Raw genomic sequence first — 20,628 nt, 5'->3', positions numbered from 1 at the left:
TCTGAGCATGGTATACTTACATTACCATGCATCTATAGGTATATTTTTGAACTAGCCATGCTTGTGAGGAAAAATATGCACTTGTTCCAAAAACAGCAAAATGAAAGGTTAAAAAACAAACTTCAATTACCAGCACCAAAACTAGAACTATTCCGAAACAGCCCCCTATACGCCGCCGCAAAATATTATAACAATCTTCCAAACTACAGTAGGTCAGAGGAGAGGGACGAAACGTTTGCAAAAAAGTTGAAGGCATTTCTTATTAATAAAAACTATTATGCAGTTGACGATTTTTTAAATTATTCCGATATTTGTACCAACTAATGTTACTGTGTAAATAATTATAATTTTTATTAATTTAATATTTATATTAGCACTAGTCCTAGTTTTAAGTTTTACCTGCCATATCCGTTCCGGGTCCATGAGATACCTATACTTTTTACATGTTTTTAACATCTTGTAATTACCATGGTGCAATAAAGAAATAAGAATAAGAATAAGAAATGTTGTGGACCTTATTCACAAAATACGACATATTATTGCGAAAAGAATTAACCTTTAAAAATTAGCATTGAAATGAACATACCCCCGATTTGACAGGGGCTAATATGCACTTGTGATTAGTGATTAATTAAATATCGACTCGTAGTGCATAGCTAGAGCTGATAATCTAATAGAGACTTTATACGCTGGATCTGTATGTGGACCTCTTTTTTTTCTACTAATTGACGAGTAGAAAAGAGAGCCATAACCTCAAGGATTTCAATTTAGACCAATAACTAGATCTGGGTATATACGGACCAAGTCTGACATTTCTCTGAGCTATTTCGACGATCTTATAGCTCTCTTGCAGCTCTCTAAGATTATTTATGACTTTATAAGCACAGCGTCAATTAAATCACCGACCCGACGGCAACAAGCCCATCAATTTTCAAAAGTGTAAGCGGGCCAAGTCGCTACATTATTCAGTTATACAGCTAGAGATTATTGGCCCACTAGATGGATCATTTGGGTCAAAAACTTTATTTGCAGTTAGCTTTAAAGTCTAATTTTCTTACTGAACTCCTAACAATAGGCATGTTCAATAGGGTTAAGTTGAAAAATGGGAGCAAGGCTTTTGCCAAGCAGTTCGATATTATGGACTCAAAATAATACATACTTACTACTTACTTACTTACTCCTCTGGCGCAGCGACCCAAAGTGTGTCTTGGCCTCCAACACGACAGTACGCCACTGATCCCGGTCCTGTGCCGTTTCTCGCCATTCTTGGACCTGGAGCTCGCGCAGATCAGCGTCCACCACATCCGCCCATCGGTACCTAGGTCACCCGACCGGGCGGCGTGCTGTCGGTTTTCCCTTAAACGCTCTTTTCACCGCCCGATCGTCTCCCATTCGCTCCAGATGGCCGAGCCACCGAAGCCTTTGCGCCTTTGTCACACCAATGATGTTTGGTTCAGCAACTAATTGTTCAATTTCGGTGTTTTTGCGGAAAAACAAAAATAATACTTAAAACAATAATTAAACAAATTACTTTATAAACTCTTCATCAGTAAATAATCGACCCGATCGGATAGCAACTACTAGTCCATCTATTTTCTGAGTGTAAGCGAGCCAAGTCATTATTTAAGAATTTTAGAATACCAATTAAAAAATTAAATTTTCAACATTAATTCATCATTTCAAAAACTGTATACCTCTTCGGAAGTTCAAGTATCCCAAACTTACTCTACCCTATATTACAAATATACCTAAACTCAGTTTTAATTAAAGCCGTTGTGCAGTTAATACAATGAAAAAGTAACTGTTAATAACTTCTTAAGTTACTTTTATCTAAGGATTTTCATAATAGCTCCTCATAATGCAAAAAAAGCTGAAAGCTCACAACGCGCTCTAATCCCTTTACAGTGTAACGAAGCCTTACCGTGGGTTTCTGTAAATGATTTAAAATGCTTATTCTATTGGAGGTGATCCGCCTACAGTCGATGCAACATTCATAACGTTGGCAGGGTTAGGATCAAGGATATAAGTTACGGTTTACTTTAGAAAAAGAGGTTTTCTGACCTTGGAAGATATATTGTACACAGGATGACAACGAAAAACGCCAATAAAAGTACACGGGTAGTATTTTTTTATGGTGCACTATTTATTTTTGGACTTCCTTTCGACTGACTTACCCCAGGGTCTTGGTGCTGATGAGAGGAGTCTTCAGGTTCAGGAAACCGTTGAGGCGGTTCAGACCTTTCCCTCCTCCATCGGCCTGGTCCACTCTAAGAACAAAGAAAAAATCTATTACAAAAAAATAGGTACTTTTCACATTTTGACTTGATGACCAAAGGTGAAAGTGAACGGGAATGTTAGTCTTTCTTCATTAATATTACAATGCACTTAAAATGTCAAAAACTACCCACTTCTAACCCACCACAGCCCCGAGTAGAAACCGGCGCAAACACCCTTTTATAAATTTTAGTAAATACCAAAGGGAAATAAGATAATACATACCTCGTAGTTCATTCAGAAAACATATCGAATATTATATTAAAATATATTAAAATATAATAGATAAAGTGAAAGATAGAATTGAAAAAAAAAAATAGAAAGAGAGATGCAAGGAGAAAATAAAACGCATTTCGCCATTTCGCATATTTAATCTCTACCAACTGATCTGTATTATTGATATTATTATAAATAGGAGATAAATAAAAATGTCTAGAGACTATTTATTTTCGTATGTCCAGTATATTGACGCGCGCGCTTTCTTTTTTCCGTAACAAAATAGGAAAATTATTATTCACTTTTTGTAGAAATTCTTAAATTGTTGCCATCCTTATTGAAAGTTACATACAACATACAACCATATGTCACCGTTCTGTCATTGTCGGTTTTTTTTTCACGTCTAAAGCGGCCCACCCATTACTAGTCCGCCGGACAATAAAAATTTGACAGTTCCGAACAACTAACAGGCCGATATCGTCCGGCGGTAATGGATGGGCCCCTTAACTACGCTTTCCACGCTTTTTCACCGATTGGAAAACAGAGTATATTGCAGCAAAGCCCTAGCAAAATAACAAATTGTACATCAACGCCATCTAACAACATTTTCCAGAACTAATTCCACCCCAGCATGGCTACACAGCTTCCAGGGGCATTTTCCGAACGGGTTCCAATCGTGAAAACTAGATGGCGCCACTGTCAATTGCAGTACAATTATGAATCAAAATCAAAATGCCGTATCTTACTTGAAAATTTACACTGATTCACGATCTTTTTGATAGCAGATAATCAGTAGTAAAATTACAATTTATACGATTTGAACCTTAAAAATAAGGTAATATAGTCGCAGCCATAGTCATGCAAAATGTTCGCAAAACCGACTAAAACAAATAGAAGCATTGTTAATACAAAATTGCGTAATATAAACTTTTTAAGTTGTTCGCTTACAACCTTTCAACACGTTTTCAAGCAAGTAAACAACGTCATATAGTCGTATTGTTATAAAAGCTTTACAATATCGACTTTATTTCTACACCTTTAAAGTTTAATTTCCAACTCAAGCATAAAAAAATGTTTTCCAATGATGAGGTCGCTCGATTTAAAAAAAGCTTAAGTAGTGATATGTTGTACTGGACTTATGCTTGTTTGAAAATAATAATTTGTATTGAAATGTTATCGTACCAATTTATGATCCGAAACTTTGGTTAAATAATAACAGCTAATGTAGAAACTTTTTTGTTATGGCACTGAATTTATATTATCTTTGTTTACCTTGAGATATTAAGTATATGGGGCAAAGTTTGCCTTCGATTTTTGAATTAGGTCAATATGGGTAAGGCCTTCAGCACACGAGGCGTAGGCGTGAGTAGGGTTGCCACCCATACTATAATATATAGTATCGTACTATATTTTAGTATTTTTAGTCAATTGTACTATAATTGTATTATACAAGAACAATATAAATTAATTTTTAAACAAGCAGAAACGTCTGCGATCGATGCTATTAAGCTTAGAATAAATTTAAAAGTGGAAAAATTACTGCCTTGGGTGAGACTTGACTGGAGTATCTATCCAGAGGGCGTGAGTTCAAGTCTCACCCAAGACAGTAATTTTTCCACTTTTAAATTTATTCTAAGCTTAAGAACAATATAGTATGAAAAATACTATAGTTTCATAACTCAAGAAAGGGTTATACAAATGTCACCGATATCACATCATATGCGAATTGGATTTTTAATTCGCCTCAAACCTCAAATCGGCGTCCTATTTTTTATTTTATTTTTCCCAGTATATAAATACTATATTTTACAAGTTTGGGAACAAATCAAATTATTTTATTAAATATTTTGATGTGTGTTTTTTAAGTAGTTACACTACTATATATAAATTCGAATCCGGCCTTCACCACTGGAGGGCTTCGTCACTTTTTCTTTAATATATGACATCTATTACAGTTTTTTACTATATTTTATTCAATATTTTGACAAAAATACTATGTGTGTAAAGAAAAAAGGTGGCAACCCTAGGCGTGAGCGTCTCGTCAGCGTGGCGTTGCGTCTCGTAGGAGAACGTACAAGTTCAAACATGTCCGCACACGAAGCGTAGTCGTGGCGTAGCGTGAGATCTCTGCCGACATGACGACAGGCGTAAGCGTGAAGAACTTGTATGAAAACAGAACGATCACGCTTACGCGACGCTTGGTGCCCAGAACTCTACGCCTCTCGTAACACGCCACGCTGACGCGACGCCGACTCGACGCTTACGCCTACGCCTCGTGTGCTGCCCCAATTTCATGACCAACCACTCTTATCCCTCATAAGAGTGGTTGGTCATCAAATTGGGGCATATATAATGTAGTGTAATATATGTATGTATGTGTATGTGTATGTATGTATAATGTAGTAGTAGTTAAGTAACTAACGTAGTCATAAGCCAAACTAACAATTCTATGGATAAGATTAATCTGAAATAAATAATTAATAATAATAATATATTCATACATTTGCCACTAAACGCAAGTAGCATGTCAAATTAATTGTATTAAATATTTTGATTTGTGTTTTAAGTCCCCGGCAAGCCGAGCCGTTTTACACCATCCCATATAAACGGAGTTTCGTTCTCATTTTAAAACTACGTGTTGGATTGTAATGAAACTTTGCACATAATATAACTAACATACTTACGTAAACTGGTCGATACGACCCTCAAACGTTTAAGAAAAGAGCGTACTAGGATTATCTCAAACATAACAGCGATCACGCACACATTCAAATGGCTTTCTACAGTAGCCATCAGATATATCGGAGCGGCCAAGGTGCTCACAAATATCTGAACACGTCTGTATTGTCAAGGCGCTAGTGTGCTTGTTCAGATATTTTTGAGCACCTTGGCCGCTCCGATACATCTGATGGCGACTGTGCTAGCAAAACCCTTGAAACTTCAATTAACACCTTTTTGCGTTCGTAATCAGCTTTATCATTATGATATAAAGTTCAAATTTCTGTAAATTAACTTTCACGTAGACATCCGAATGTTCGTTTAACAAACTTCGTTTTGTTACTGCTGTTTTGTTAAACCATATTACGAACTAGTCAGGTATATTTTCGCTTATTTTGAATGTAAGTTAACATCTAAGAGCACAGTGATAGATTATATACAGTATAAGATTGTTTGTAATAGTATGGCAAAGTTTTGAGATTAGTTGGTAAGTGGCTTCTATCTTAATAACTAAAGTAAGATTCTACCAAAAATATTTATGTAAAATGTTGCCAAGATGAAACCATAAGGCTCGCAATATCAAAAAGTTGTCAGATCTCACGTAGAGCCAAGCTTCTAATTCTACAAGCCCTAACTTCACAATCTCTTCACCTTAGTCAAAATATGTGGCTTGGCCGTTTCATTACTACAATAACTATTGTATTTACTTATAACAAAAAAGTAAAGAATGGTGAATACATTTTTCACCTTATGCCCATTACCCATGTGACGGTAGCGAAACGGCCAAGCCACATAATTGTGACTAAGGTGTAGAGTTTGTGTGAAGTTAGGGCTTGTAATTAGAAGCTTGGAAGAGATCTAATAACTTTTTGACAGTGCGAGCCTTATGACACGGAAACAAAAAATAGTAACAATTAACTATTTTATTTGTTTTACTTTTATTTTAGTTTTAAGTATTTGTAATTAGTCTGATATGGGTGTACTATTTACTGTACGTGATGCCACTGATGCCTGAAAATAAAACTTTATTTTATTTTATTTTATAGTTTCGTCTTGGCAACATTTTACGTGAAAATATTTTTTGGTGGGATTTCACTTATTTCTGTAAGTTGCTTTAGTACAGCGGCCAGATGGCCTAAAACACCATTCGATGTGACTGTACAGTATACTACCGACAAGTGGTATCGTTGTGTTCGGTAGACTCTACTGAGTACGAAATAACAACTTGTCACTTTCTAAGAGTGTGGGGGGGATAACTGTGACGTCACAAAATCGGCAGTACAAAGTTTTTAACTTTTTTCTTTTAAACATACCATGTGGGGTACCAAATGAAAGGGCATTGTGAGTAGATTACAAATATATAACATAGACTAACATTTTCACTACTTGGTCTAACAAATTATTAGAAAACGCTACTGTAGATTTAATTATAAATAACCCTATATCGTATAGAGTCTGTTTAACCATAAGTACTTCGCTAAACAACATTTGCTTCCATAATACTTAATTAGTCTTGTGTTCTTGTAAATTGATAAGACCTAGATAAAATTAAATATAAGGTTGTTAGGTTGGTGGAAAGGCTCCCGGGTTCAAATTTTTTTTTTATAAAAGTATTGTAACTGTAGGGTTCTAGTTAGGGTTCCGTACCCAAAGGGTAAAAACGGGACCCTATTACTAAGACTCCTCTGTCCGTCTGTCTGTCACCAGGCTGTATCTTATCAACCGTGATAGCTATACAGTTGAAATTTTCACAGATGATGTATTTTTGTTGCCGCTATAACAACAAATACTAAAAAGTACGGAACCCTCGGTGGGCGAGTCCGACTCGCACTAGTCCGGTCTTTCTTTAATATACGACATCTATCTCAGTTTATAATTTAAATTTATATATAGTAGTGTGACATAAACGAAGAAGCGCTGGTGGCCTAGCGGTAAGAGAGTGCGACTTTCAATCCGGAGGTCGCGGCTCGTACCAATGAGTTTTTCGGAACTTATGTACGAAATATCATTTGATATTTATACCAGTCGCTTTTCGGTGAAGGAAAACATCGTGAGGAAACCGGACTAATCCTAACAAGTCCTAGTTTCCCCCTCTGGGTTGGAAGGTCAGATGGCAATCGCTTTCGTAAAAACTAGTGCCTACGTCAATTCTTAGGATTAGTTGTCAAGCGGACCCCAGGCTCCCATGAGCCGTGGCAAAATGCCGGGATAACGCGAGGAAGATGTGAGAGAAGTAGTGTACGTTCTATATGTTAAGTAAAGATTTTTTTTTTATATTAAGTTCGTCCACCACCTTAATTATAATGGACTTTTAATTTCAGAATAGGATAGCGCAAAATAAGGCAAAACTTAATCACAAACAAAGTCGCGTGGTGAGTTTCACGTAATTCCTTCAATGTCCCTTTGTGTTACCATAGTACTTATCTATTCAGACCACGAAAGGGATTGAAACAACCAACGAGGTCAAACTAAAGGATCTATTGGATTATACATATAACTACAAGTTAACATTAAATAGTTTCACTTTCACGGTTTAGACACTTGTTTTTAGTCACTCGCGCGACATGTTTCGGAGAGCCTAGGTCTCCTTTCTCAAGCACTAACAGTGCGAGCAGCGTTCACGACGGCCGTGTGTATCTTGTACTGCGATAACTACAAGTTCGCCTTTGTGAACACGCCTTTAGACAAGGAGGGTTTGTGTAAATAGGCCTTTAGTATTCTATGGCGAAAAATATAAAAGCTTTTTTTTTGGTAAACTGACATTTTACCACGCCAGGTTATGAGGATATCAGGCCCCCTATTTCACCACGGTGAAAGGTGCGACAATTGTCGACATCACTGTTTCTGACGTCACAGGCCGCCATAGGCTACGGTTTATGCTTACCGCCAACATTTTAATTTAAATAAAACTCCATTATATCGCCAGTAAAGAAGTACTTATTTTCGAAGCTAATGACAATTGTCGCAAGAAACACGACAATTGTCACGAAATTTCGACACAGAATTCATTTCCTGTCAAGAATTAGCGAAAAATATTTCAAATCTCGTGACAATTGTCGTTAGCTTCGCAAAATAATTACTTATTTATTGGCAATATAATGGAGTTATTTTTATTAAAATGTTGGTGGCAAACAAGCACACCGCCGTCGGATGGTAAGTGGTTACCGTAGCCTATAGAGGCCTGTGACGTCAGTAACAGTGATGTCGACAATTGTCGCAACTGTCACCGTGGTGAAATATGGGCCAGGAGTTCCGCGACAGATAAACGATGGAATGCCGGTCGTCACATGCGGTTCCTAAACACTAGATAGCTTATAATATTATGACTGTGCTATTATGGCTGTGTGTGTTATTAAATACAACAGTGTAGGTATGTAACTTTACATAATTAGTCATTATAACACTCGTGTGATGTTTTCATGAATTATTAAATGAGAAACTTTTAATCTAGTTTCACGCTATTCCTTCTATCCCTTGAATTGAATTGTAATTGTGTAGTCGTGCAAGTCTAGACGACTCAAATAAAAAGACTTCGATTTGAAGTAAACTAACATAATTTTCAGTAGGTACTGCCCAGGTAGCAAAATGACGTCAAATGACGTCAGCGACGTCATAATGACGTAATAATGCCGTCATTATGACGTCGCTGACGTCATTTTACGTCATGTTGCTACCTGGGTGGTTACAAGGTACAGTTGACAAAACGGTTAAAAAGTGTAGAAGTAGTTATTGTATGGAGGCTGATGAGAGAGTGATTTAGCGAAATTTATCTCTATCTATCCCTTACTTTACCTTACTAACTTATTTATTCAGAAACCGAAAGGCATTGAAACAACTAGCAAGGTCAAACTATCTGTCTGGTCGTCTATTTAACTATACATATTACAAGTTCACCTTTGTAAGTTCGCCTTTAGACAAGGAGGGCTAAAGGGGGGGGGGCGGAGGGTCGGGAGGGGGGGGAGGAGGGAGGGTGTGTTGCCTTAGGTATTAAAAATAAAGCGCAAAAAATGCTTTAAGGCCGTTCCCTGAGCCAGAAGGCGAAAAAGCTCCTTATATGTTCATATTTTTCTAAGAGGCGTTGATATTCGTAGACGTGGAAAAAGTATATGTAGTTCTTGACTATATTATCTTTAATAACACAGCTTACGATACACGACCTATGACACTTCGCTCGATACAATTAATTCGCAAAGTAACCTCTAACTCGGACTTTTAATCAAACTTAACTTGGTTATTTATTATGTGACACTATAAACAGAAAAAGACGAAAAAACAATCTTTACTTATATGGTAATTTGACAGCTTTGGAATTTCGATATTGTAAGGCAACGTTTTTAAAATAAATAAAAATCGGCAAAATTCGATCAAAATTGACACTTGGCGCGTATGGTCTTTCCCGTTCTTTCTTGCGAAATGTGACAGTGATAGCGGCAAACCGATGGAACTTAAAGCGCCCTTTGTCTTAAAATAAGTATTTTAGGCTGTAAAATTACCTCGATTAATATTAGTTTTCTCGTATTGTTTAAGAGGGCGTCACCCGTCCAATGGCGACCTTATTAGAGGGATTGTGTTTTCTAATAAACCAATCAATTTATGTATAATCCAGTATATTAATGTTGTAGTCCTACTGATTCCCTAACTTTTGGTCTTTGTTACATAGTTTTATCTTGTTTATTTTTTGCCTTATCACATAAACGGCAAACGGTGGCCTTTTTTCCGTTTAGGTGATGAAGTCAAAAGCAAGTAACATAACACTATAGGTATAACATAGATCAAACATTGGGGAATAAATAGGACGAACTTTAATTATACTTACTGAATTATATCAAAATGAATTGGTTTATTAGTTTTATTACAAAACACAATACCCTTAATGAGGGCGCCACTGGACGGTCGATATATAGTCTTAAGGAATATCAAAGATAGATAGATATAACTCCGTCACAGATGGATACAAAATAATATAAAAATAATTAATGCAAATATTGCAAATAAATAAATAAAACATTTATCCGTATATATATAAATAGTTTTTTTAATATGTTTTTACTTTTAGTTTTAATCGTGTGTCGATAGATGGCAGTGAATTTACTGTGGCTACAAAATTTACTACCTATATAAGAGTACCGCTCTATCCTATTATATCCTCTTTGGGAATACTATACTTTATTGACTTGATTCGAATAATTTGTGCCAGATATTCCATTGAATATTATATTAAATGTTAAACGTATCAAAAGAATATAGGACATCGAAAATAACGATCCCATTAGACTAAATTAATATCATTTCAAAAGAATCCACAATCAGCAAATTGAATAAAGTAATCAGAACTGACCTAATTTCCTTATTCTTTTAATTTATATAATGCCTTTACGTGACTGGTCCGAGCAGTCACTAAACGTATTTACTCAGGATGTCCGCTAGATGGCACGGTTGCACGAAGCGGGTGAGCGGGTTAACGAAAAACCGGCCAAATGCGAGTCGGACTCGCACACGAAGGGTTCCGTACCATCACGCAAAAAACGCCAAAAAAATCACGTTTGTTGTATCGGAACCCCACTTAAATATTAGCTAGCTCTCACTGTCTAGTTATCACGGTTCATGAGATACAGCCTGGTGATAGACAGACGGACAGCTGAGTCTTAGTAATAGGGTCCCGTTTGTACCCTTTAAGTACGGAATTTTTAAATGGTATTCATTAGCAATGCTCTGGCGAGGACGCGTGCGGCGGATTTTACCTACAATGACACCCGCGTGAGTGCGCCCGCTCCGTGTGGAAAGCACGTGCGTAGTGAGGAAACTGATGGGTCCTCTACACGATGGGCCATCATACTGGCCCACTAAGATGGGCCAGAGTATAGACGGGGTGTCGGATGGCTTATGGCGCGGCGGGATGGCGATGGGATGGCCACGGTGTCAGTTTTTCGTCCGCGCATCAAAGGTATTGGGCCAGCGATAGTGCGTACGCATAATCTACACGTGACCCATTCCATAGTGCGTGCTCTCAACCATCGCATGGCTATCTCGCTGCACCAGCGCTGGGCCATCGTGTAGATGAGCCATAACCATCGCATGGCCATCGCACTGCTACAGCGCTGGGCCATCGTGTAGAGGAGCCATGAAAGCTATGGACGGGCGCCAAGTGGACGGAAGGTACTTTTGGGAAAACTAGTTTTGACTGAAAAATTGTACTTTAAACTGGTTTTAACTTAAAACGGGTTTTTATTGTAACATGTGGAAAGCACGTGCGTAGTGAGGAAACTGAAAGCTATGGACGGGCTTGACGTATGGAGAAAGAAAATATTGTTGGAATTATTTTTTTATATAACTGTCAAATTTAATTGTAATGGTGTCAACAATGTAAATGAAGCGCTGGTGGCCTAGCGGTAAGAGCGTGCGACTTTCAATCCGGAGGTCGCGGGTTCAAACCCCGGCTCGTACCAATGAGTTTTTCGGAACTTATGTACGAAATATCATTTGATATTTACCAGTCGCTTTTCGGTGAAGGAAAACATCGTGAGGAAACCGGACTGATCCTAACAAGGCCTAGTTCACCCTCTGGGTTGGAAGGTCAGATGGCAGTCGCTTTCGTAAAAACTAGTGCCTACGTCAATTCTTAGGATTAGTTGTCAAGCGGACCCCAGGCTCCCAGGAGCCGTGGCAAAAATGCCGGGATAACGCGAGGAAGAAGAGAGAGAGGTGTCAACAATGTAAATGTAAAATATAAACAAAGTAGTAAGAGTTGTGGGCCGCCCATACTGGAAATAAGGACCTACAACTTTAAAAATAGATGAAAAAAAACAATGTCACCAACTAGAGAAACACACTAAGGTATTATGAAAACAGGCGACGTCTATAGAAAATTCTATACAAACTCCCCTATTTTCATTAACCTGAAGTGTAAATAAAATCCCTGCCACGACGGCTGAAGGAATCACAATAAACACGTACTCAGCTAGTTATATAAACGCGTTTTACGAGTTTGCAGCTCAAGTCATAAGCGATAGCGGTGTGCGGGATGAACATACATCAAACATTTATTCAGCAAATACGAGTACATCTCAAATAATAACCATAATAAGATCGTTATGTTGTCTTTTTATGCAAACTAAAGACATTTATTGATTGACTGATTGATGTTATTTAAATTAAATATAAAGAGTTTCTTTTCGCCCACAAACTGTCATGCAAAAAAACGTATTTAAGGGTTTTGTGTAAAAAAAATTATAAGCAATATAAATAATCAAAAATTACAAAAAAACAATTACAAATATAGAATAAATTAAATATTAGATACTTTGTTAGATACATCTTCTAACAAAGAATCTAAATTTCTAACTCCAATAAAACCTATATAGAGATTTGCCGACAAATACAGCCTTGATATTCGCTAGGTGCACTAGTGCTGCCCTCATTTAGTCGGCTTTTCCGCGTTAAATCTTATGGAATAAAATTAGTTCCAACAGCATTAATGTTTGAGATTCCATAAGATGACATGTGTTTGTGAGAATCAGCGCCACTTATCCTTCTCCCGACCTCGCACCTTGCCATTAGTCCTCTTCTCAATATTATTCTGATCTTTGTTATGTTCTATGTCAGTCAGTATGTTTATGTCTCTTATTGAAATTGTGCTAAAAATTTTGCTGTTATAATATTCATTAAAATAATATTTTCTGATAATGCTGATACGTTTTTTCATCATCATACCTCATGCCACCGTTAAAAAAACTTGTCTGCTAGCACAAGTTTTTTTAAGCATTTACCACATTTACACCAGAGGGATTGCAAATGTTTTGCTGGGCTATAAGATGGAAGACTCTTTTCTTAAAGGTAAAAGAAAGTAAAAAGTTTGTAACTTACGCTACATATTAACCAATATCTCGACTCGCCTGAGGCGACATCTGTGTGCGACAGCGCGACACTAGACACGACTAATGGAGTCTAATCCCACTTTCGAGGTTCCCAATATCGAGGTTTCACGTGAATACAGATCTAGATTCACAATCTGCTTAATGAGAATATTTCAGAAATTATTTAAGCCAGGATATTGAAAGAAAACAAAAGATATGGCGCGGCGCAAAATACACGTTTAAAATTTTAAGGAAAGATAAATAGAAGTGTCTTTACATTTAATTAATAAGTCTTTTGTACCGCGAACTTTTGGATCTCCCCTCGTAGATATCCATACCAATATTATAAATGCGAAAGTCTGTCTGTCTGTCTTTCTGTCTGTGTTCCCTCTTCAAGCTTAAACCGCTGAATCGATTTAGATGAAATTTGGCATAGAGATAGGTTGAGTCCCTGAGAAGGACACAGAATAGTTTTTATCCCGAAAATCATCATTTAAGAAAGTAAAAAGCGGGGTGGAATTGAGATAATTAATGAAGTGCCTGCTAATTTGTGTGCATAATATGCTCAAATTGAATGATTGCTATGAGAATTTTTCCAGGCGCTATACTTACTTCGGGTTAAAGATATTTTTTAATACAGTTGCTCTAAAAGTGCTACTTTACGTAGCTGTTTAGCGTGCGGAAAGTTGGTTTTCGCGAACTAGTGCTTTTTACTTTTCCAATTTTTTTAAATTTATTCTTGTTCCAATTTATGACTACCTACTTAATTATTGATGAGTGTTAATATTAGTTTCCTTTAAATGTCGTAATCAACATAAAAACCTACTGTTAATGTAAGAATACGAAAAATATACATATTTCATATTTTATTACTTACCTTTTCATCATTATAAGTATTATAACACGTTTATTTTTTATTATTGAAAAACCGTTTTTAATAAGTTGTCTGGGTAATATTAGTACAATGTTTTATATTTACAATTGTTTCTGTCTTATAGAACATACATTTAAAAAAAAAACTCACTGAAGTGGGTTCAATAACAATAACACAAGTTTTGAATTCCTTACTTGTTGTTTTTCTTATTTTTTCGCAACTGTATTAAAAAACGTCTTTCGATGCACGTGCGGAAATGTCATTCTTCACTCGTCCCGAGTCTTAGATATCTCGGTACTCGTGAAGTAATGACATACTTTCCGCACTAGCATCGAAATGTACTATTATTTTTCTCAAAAGCTGCTACTTTAGCTGCTGTTACTAAGTCCACGCAGACAAAGTCGAGGGCAAAAGCTAGTACGAAATATTCCGAGTAGACTGTGAAACTCAATTGACTCGTTTGCTTTCCAGTTCAGTAAACTAAATTTGACAACAGACTATTTGTATAGCTAAACTAGATTTGACGTGCTCCAAATATTAAATAAGCATTTGGTTTTGATTATAGGAACCAAGCTATATTTTAAAATATTTATCAGTACGGTTTTTACTCACTATAATTTTTAGTCGCTTTTGGCGACATATTTCGGATTCTTTGGGAATCCATCCTCAGGCACGAGTGTCCGCGGCGGTTGTACGTCGTGCACTGATAGTGAGTAAAAACCGTACTGATAAATATTTTGAAATATGTCTCACGATAGTTTAAGTGCGATTAAGTTATATATATATATATATTTTTATTCTATATTAAAATCTTACATTACATCAGACAGAAAAGTGCCGTGAAACCCTATCGGGTTGTTTGTATCGACACTGCATTCGTGGATACATTTTACATTTAAACATTGTTGTGGTACATAGGAAAAATAAAAAATATATAAAGTTAAAAGTGAGATTACCTAATTACAATAAGAGTTATCGGCGGGTAAAACAAAATATCTCCCACTCAAGTACACAACCGGCCGTGCCGTGAATTCCTTATCGCTGGGCGATTTACGTGTCCAGAAAGTCGTAAGCGGCTCAGGTTTTCCTAAGCGTATGACATTAGTTTAGTGAGGCATTAACTACAATAGATCGAACGATGTTCGCAATTTTAATAACAAAACTTCCTTACGGAAGTGTCTCACGACACAGACATATTGAACATTTTAATAACGGGTCACTCACGTATTTTAAGTCGAAAAACGCTCGACATGTTTCACTCCGTACCGAGAAGCGTCATCAGGAGCTTGCGTTGACGGTGACGGACCGGCGCAGCTCCGGACCGAGTCATCGGGCGGAGCTGCGGATCCGTTGCGTAGTTTTAAAGATCTAAGCATACATAAGGACAGACGGACGGACAGACAGCAGAAAGCGACTTTGTTTTATACTATGTAGTGAAGAAACTCATCCTTCCTTCAAAACGAATAAATTATTTATAATTTATGAAATAATAACCCTCAAAATTGTTGCTTTTAAAATTATATCCATTAAACACGCTCTGAAGGTTCACAGCATTATTTTCCACAATAGTCTTTTATTTGAAAACTCCAAATTACTTATTACTTCTAAACGCGGATGTTTGACCCACTTACAAAATTGAAGTCATTATATTTGAACCCTTTAACGTGAAACCCTTTTATATTAATGAGACCAGTGGCTATGTTTGGACGAAAATAACCATCTGCTGCAGGTAGTATCGCGGTTGAAACTCAAATATTGTTATTCACGTTTATTTGCATTATTATTAGTGTTTACATAAAATACAAGTTGCTATGTTACCAATCGTTCATTATCTTATTTATTTATTTATTTATTTTTCAGAGAACCAACAGCTATCAATTATACAATAGTTATATAAGTAAATAACAAAAAGCTAATTATAGGTTCCCACCAATAGCAACAAGTTAACACATAATTGGTGGTTAGCACTAAAATTTTACAACGTATTCAACTAATACTAATTTCAAAATGTGAATACCTACTTATTAAATACCCACAATTCAATACTCTTAGTATACTGAGCTAAGAAAAACAAAACTTATTAATAAAATACATCGATCGATACAATAATATTATTTGACAGTTATATATAAATATTCTAGGATGAACTAGCTTTAACTAGTTTGCGTTTGTAACAGCGCCATCTTTCATGAAATTTGAACAACATACAATTAGATATAGAATTGTTCTCCACTACAGTGTGGCTACCACCAGTTTGGCACAGACATAAACGCTATTGATAACGTAACTTACTTTATATGCATCTCGCTCGTACTCGCATATTAGTGCGAGCGAGAGCCATCTGTATTCCCTGATCAATATGACCTCGGTCTCTTTAAAACAAGAGTGAATAGGCTGTTACTGAACCGGTGAGCTCCATCTTAGGCCCTGTCTTCACTTTCCATCAGGTGTGACTAGGGCCAATCGCCGATCAGTTTATAATAAAAAAAAGGTATAGAAAGTAAATTACGTAGACGAAAATTATTTGCCGTATTATGGCGCCTCTGCACGATAGCTCAGCGCTGGATCAGCGAGATCGCCATGCGTTGATTGAGAGCACGCAGTCACGCACTATGAAATGGGGCACGTGTAGATGCGTACTCACCATCGCTGGCCCACTACCTTTAATGGGCGGGCGAAAAACCGACACCGTGGCCATCCCATCGCCATCCCGCCGCTCCATAAGCCATCCGACACCACTACCCTCTTACACGTTGTCCCATCTTAGTGGGCCAGTGTGATGGCCCATAGTGTAGCCCATAATTATATTATTTTATTCGTTATTTGTCATTTTTAGGGTTCCGCACCCAAAGGGTAAAAACGGGACCGTATTACTAAGACTCCTCTGTCCGTCTGTCCGTGTGTCTGTCACCAGGCTGTATCTCATCAACCGTGATAGCTAGACAGTTGAAATTTTCACAGATGATGTATTTCTGTTGCCGCTATAACAACAAATACTAAAAAGTACGGAACCCTCGGTGGGCGAGTCCGACTCGCACTTGTCCGGTTTTTTACACTGTCAGTGACTGATGGTACGGGTACAGGTCGCGTTTCTCACTGCCGTGAAATGTTGTGAGCTGGAGACGTATTCTTATTGTCATCATCATCTTCCTCGCGTTGTCCCGGCATTTTGCCACGGCTCCATGGGAGCCTGGGGTCCGCTTGGCCACTAATCCCAAGAATTGGCGTAGGCACTAGTTTTTACGAAAGCGACTGCCATCTGACCGTCCAACCCAGAGGGAAACTAGGCTTTGTCGGGATTAGTCCGGTTTCCTCACGATGTTTTCCTTCACCGAAAAGCGACTGGTAAATATCAAATGATATTTCGTACATAAGTTCCGAAAAACTCATCGGTACGAGCCGGGGTTTGAACCCGCGACCTCCGGATTGCAAGTCGCACGCTCTTACCGCTAGACGTATTCTTATTGTAATAACATTATATAAATTTGATATGGATTTATTATGAATATGATCATGTTTCATTTCTTTAACCATAAATTATTACACAATATTTTTTTATGAATTCGTCGTGTCGTAACAGGTGCCCAACCATCTTCCCTCTTCTGCTCTCAATGATTTGCAACAGGGACCTCCTCTCCTGCACAAGGTTGAGAACTTCCTCGTTAGATCGTTAGAGGCGGAAGAGAGGGAGACCAAGAAGAATATACATGGACCAACTTAAGGAAAAGATAAACGTCGTGTCGTATCAAGCAGTCAAACGAAAGGCTCAGGAAAGAGAGAGATGGAAATTGCTCCACCAACAAGAGCTAGGCTATTTATCAGTACGGTTTTTACTCACTATTATTTTTAGTCGCTTTTGGCGACATGTTTCGGATTCTTTGGGAATCCATCCTCAGGCACGAGTGTCCGCGGCGGTTGTACGTCGTCGCCCGCAGACACTCGTGCCTGAGGATGGATTCCCAAAGAATCCGAAACATGTCGCCAAAAGCGACTAAAAATAATAGTGAGTAAAAACCGTACTGATAAATATTTTGAAATATGTCTCACGATAGTTTAAGTGCGAAGAGCTAGGCTCTTAAATTAATGAATGAATGAAATTATTACAATCACAATACGCGTCCTTGTATTATGGTTGTATTACGGAGTATTTTTGGCTGCCGAGCCGCGAGTTCGCGGGGTTCTGCATCTCACAGAGGCACTAGTACCTACTCGTAGTAGGTCTATACAAATACAAATACAATACAAATAATTTATTGAAAAAAGTATTGTATAGAGGTTCATCTTAAAGACTAAGAGTTGTTAGTAGAGGAAAGTGGTTTACGAATGCCTGAACTAGGAGTTCCTGTGTTTCAGGCAGCGAAGGACAAAATTAATCAATTTTTAATTATTCACTTAATTATAAATTAATAGTAGTACTTACACAATAGAAGTCTTATCGCCTTAACAAAATGGGTCTTAAGTATTAAATTTCAAAGTACACAATCATGTTACGACTATTAGTAGGTTCTCTGTATCATCGTACGTCATATTTTGAAGGGCGCGTCGTAGAGTATTCTTACAACAAGCATAGCTAAGTATCTATCAATATTAAGAGGGCCCGGCCCTCTGACGCTGCAGCATTTTCCATTCCAGCCTATTCTGGGCTTTCGTTTTCACCTCCTGGTATGAATGGCTACAGCACTATTCTTCTATCCGTGTCATGTATGATATTCTAGGTCTTCCTCTTTCCCTTCCTTTCTCAATTCTACCCTCCAGTATTTTGTTTAGCCCTTCGTATCGGAGTATGTGACCTATACATTTAGCTCTACGTTTTTCAATGGCGTGCATTATTTGTCTTTTCTCTTTTGCCTTCTCTAGAAACTGTTCTAGTAGGTACATAGTTAAAATACCTATCTGTACCTGCCTCCTGAGTAAATCCCTTGGTGACAGTGGACATTTGCCTCCTGTGATCCCTTATAATTGGATTGAAGTTTACGTCCATTGCAATTCAGGTAAATAAATATTGACATTTAAGGCTTTAACACACCATTTGCACAATACAGTACAGCTCTAGGATGTAATATTATCCTAAAGACTAATATTACAAATAAATATATCAATTATAAATTGCTACCTACTAATCCGAAATATTTTTATAAAGTGGGGTGTACGTTTTCTGTCGGCTCGCTATTGTTATAAGTATACGTTAATAATTTAATAGTCATGGTTTTGTCAGGGGGGTCACGGACAGGATCAGCCACATCTTGAAGCGTGCTTCTATAAAAACATATTTCAAGCCAATGAAGAAGATGTCACAATTCCTGAGGCCTGTAAAATGCAATACCCCTCTACAGACTGCAGGAGTGTACAGGCTGGACTGTGAGTGTGGCCTATCATATGTCGGGCAGAAGAAACGGAGCATTTCCACTCGGGTGAAGGAACACATAGCTGATGTCAAGCACCGTCGACCTAGGTCTGCTGTCTGTGAGCATGTCATGGATAAAGCCAATCACTCAATCAAGTTTGATAAGCCTCTGGTTCTTGCCAAGGAGAAGCGTTACATACCCAGAATGCTGCGCGAGGCCATTGAGATTAAGAAATATCCAAACTTTAATAGGGAAAATGGCTTTTCTCTACCACCAGCTTGGGATCCTGTAGTCCACCTGATAAAGGAGCAAGCGAGACATAGACTGTGAGACCGTAGTGTTGGATGATGCTGGACATTCTGATGTTTTGAAAAGATGTGTCCCGCCGAGTTTGTTGCCGGTCCCATATTGGGATACCCTCCTACAATTTAGGAGGGAATTAAATCTTCTCGGGTCCGTGGTGTAGGGTTGGAGCCGGCATAGTTTATTTTTATCGCGTATATATATATATCTTTACTTGAAAAATAATTATAGTGTATAACTAGCCTTATGAACCGATTTTGCATGTACAACCAGCCTTAAAGTTTGTAGTCTATGATTGTTCATTATTTTAGTATGTGGGTATTTTTGCATTTTGTAATTTTTTTTTCCTCAGTCACCCGTTGACCACGAACGCTGTAAAGAGTTCGAAACGTCGGGATGTATTATAAATTCAATATACGCGATATAATCCGTTTTCATAGTTTTATTTCATGAATTTAATAGTAATTGGAACACAGCTCAAAATATCGACTGTCTCATAAAATATTTAATGGTAACCCGATTTCCCTTTTACATAGATTACTTCACGTAGACTCTGCATTACGAAGCGTTTGCGATGACCACGAGGTCATGAGGTATTAAACTCTTACTAGTATTTTTAAATTATCATGCCACTCAGGTGCATTCTCCACCATAATACTACAGGTGGGCGAAAACATTTTGCATTATTGAAACATTGATAGAAAATAAACTTATAGGTACAGGTTATTCTATATTTCTTTTATTCAAAGTATAACAATTTAATGTAATTTATTTAAAAAAATAGTTCTTCTAGATGACCTACTCGTACGTCCGTCCCCTGTCAGATCCATCCCTCCGTCTCCTGCAATCGACCATGTAAACTTTAGAAAATTCGCCGACAAATACTGCGGGGGATCGCCGCGACTATCTCATCGTGAATGTTTTTGTTTTAATTGGGATATTGTCATCAGTTTATTAAGGTATACTCGACTCTTTCAAGCGAGACATGTCAGCATTTGAAATCGACCACCATGCCTGGGAAACCTTAGCTGAAGACCGTGATGGA

At 37.5% G+C, this 20,628-nt stretch overlaps 1 protein-coding gene across 2 annotated transcripts in view; it reads right to left on the bottom strand.

The window, feature by feature from the left end:
• The window catches only part of LOC134753523 (synaptotagmin-7), a 643,705-nt gene that overhangs the window by 394,346 nt on the left and 228,731 nt on the right, over positions 1-20,628 (bottom strand). For both annotated transcript variants that reach the window (XM_063689422.1, XM_063689425.1), the window contains one exon: positions 2,175-2,267. In XM_063689422.1, the coding sequence (XP_063545492.1) occupies positions 2,175-2,267 (93 nt within the window). The remainder of the gene's footprint in view (positions 1-2,174; positions 2,268-20,628) is intronic.

Source organism: Cydia strobilella, chromosome 27 (genome assembly GCF_947568885.1).
Source record: "Cydia strobilella chromosome 27, ilCydStro3.1, whole genome shotgun sequence".
In the NCBI taxonomy this organism is placed as follows: Eukaryota; Metazoa; Arthropoda; class Insecta; order Lepidoptera; family Tortricidae; genus Cydia; species Cydia strobilella.
Note: the sequence above shows the minus strand (reverse complement) of the source record. Positions and strands in the feature narration are given on the sequence as shown.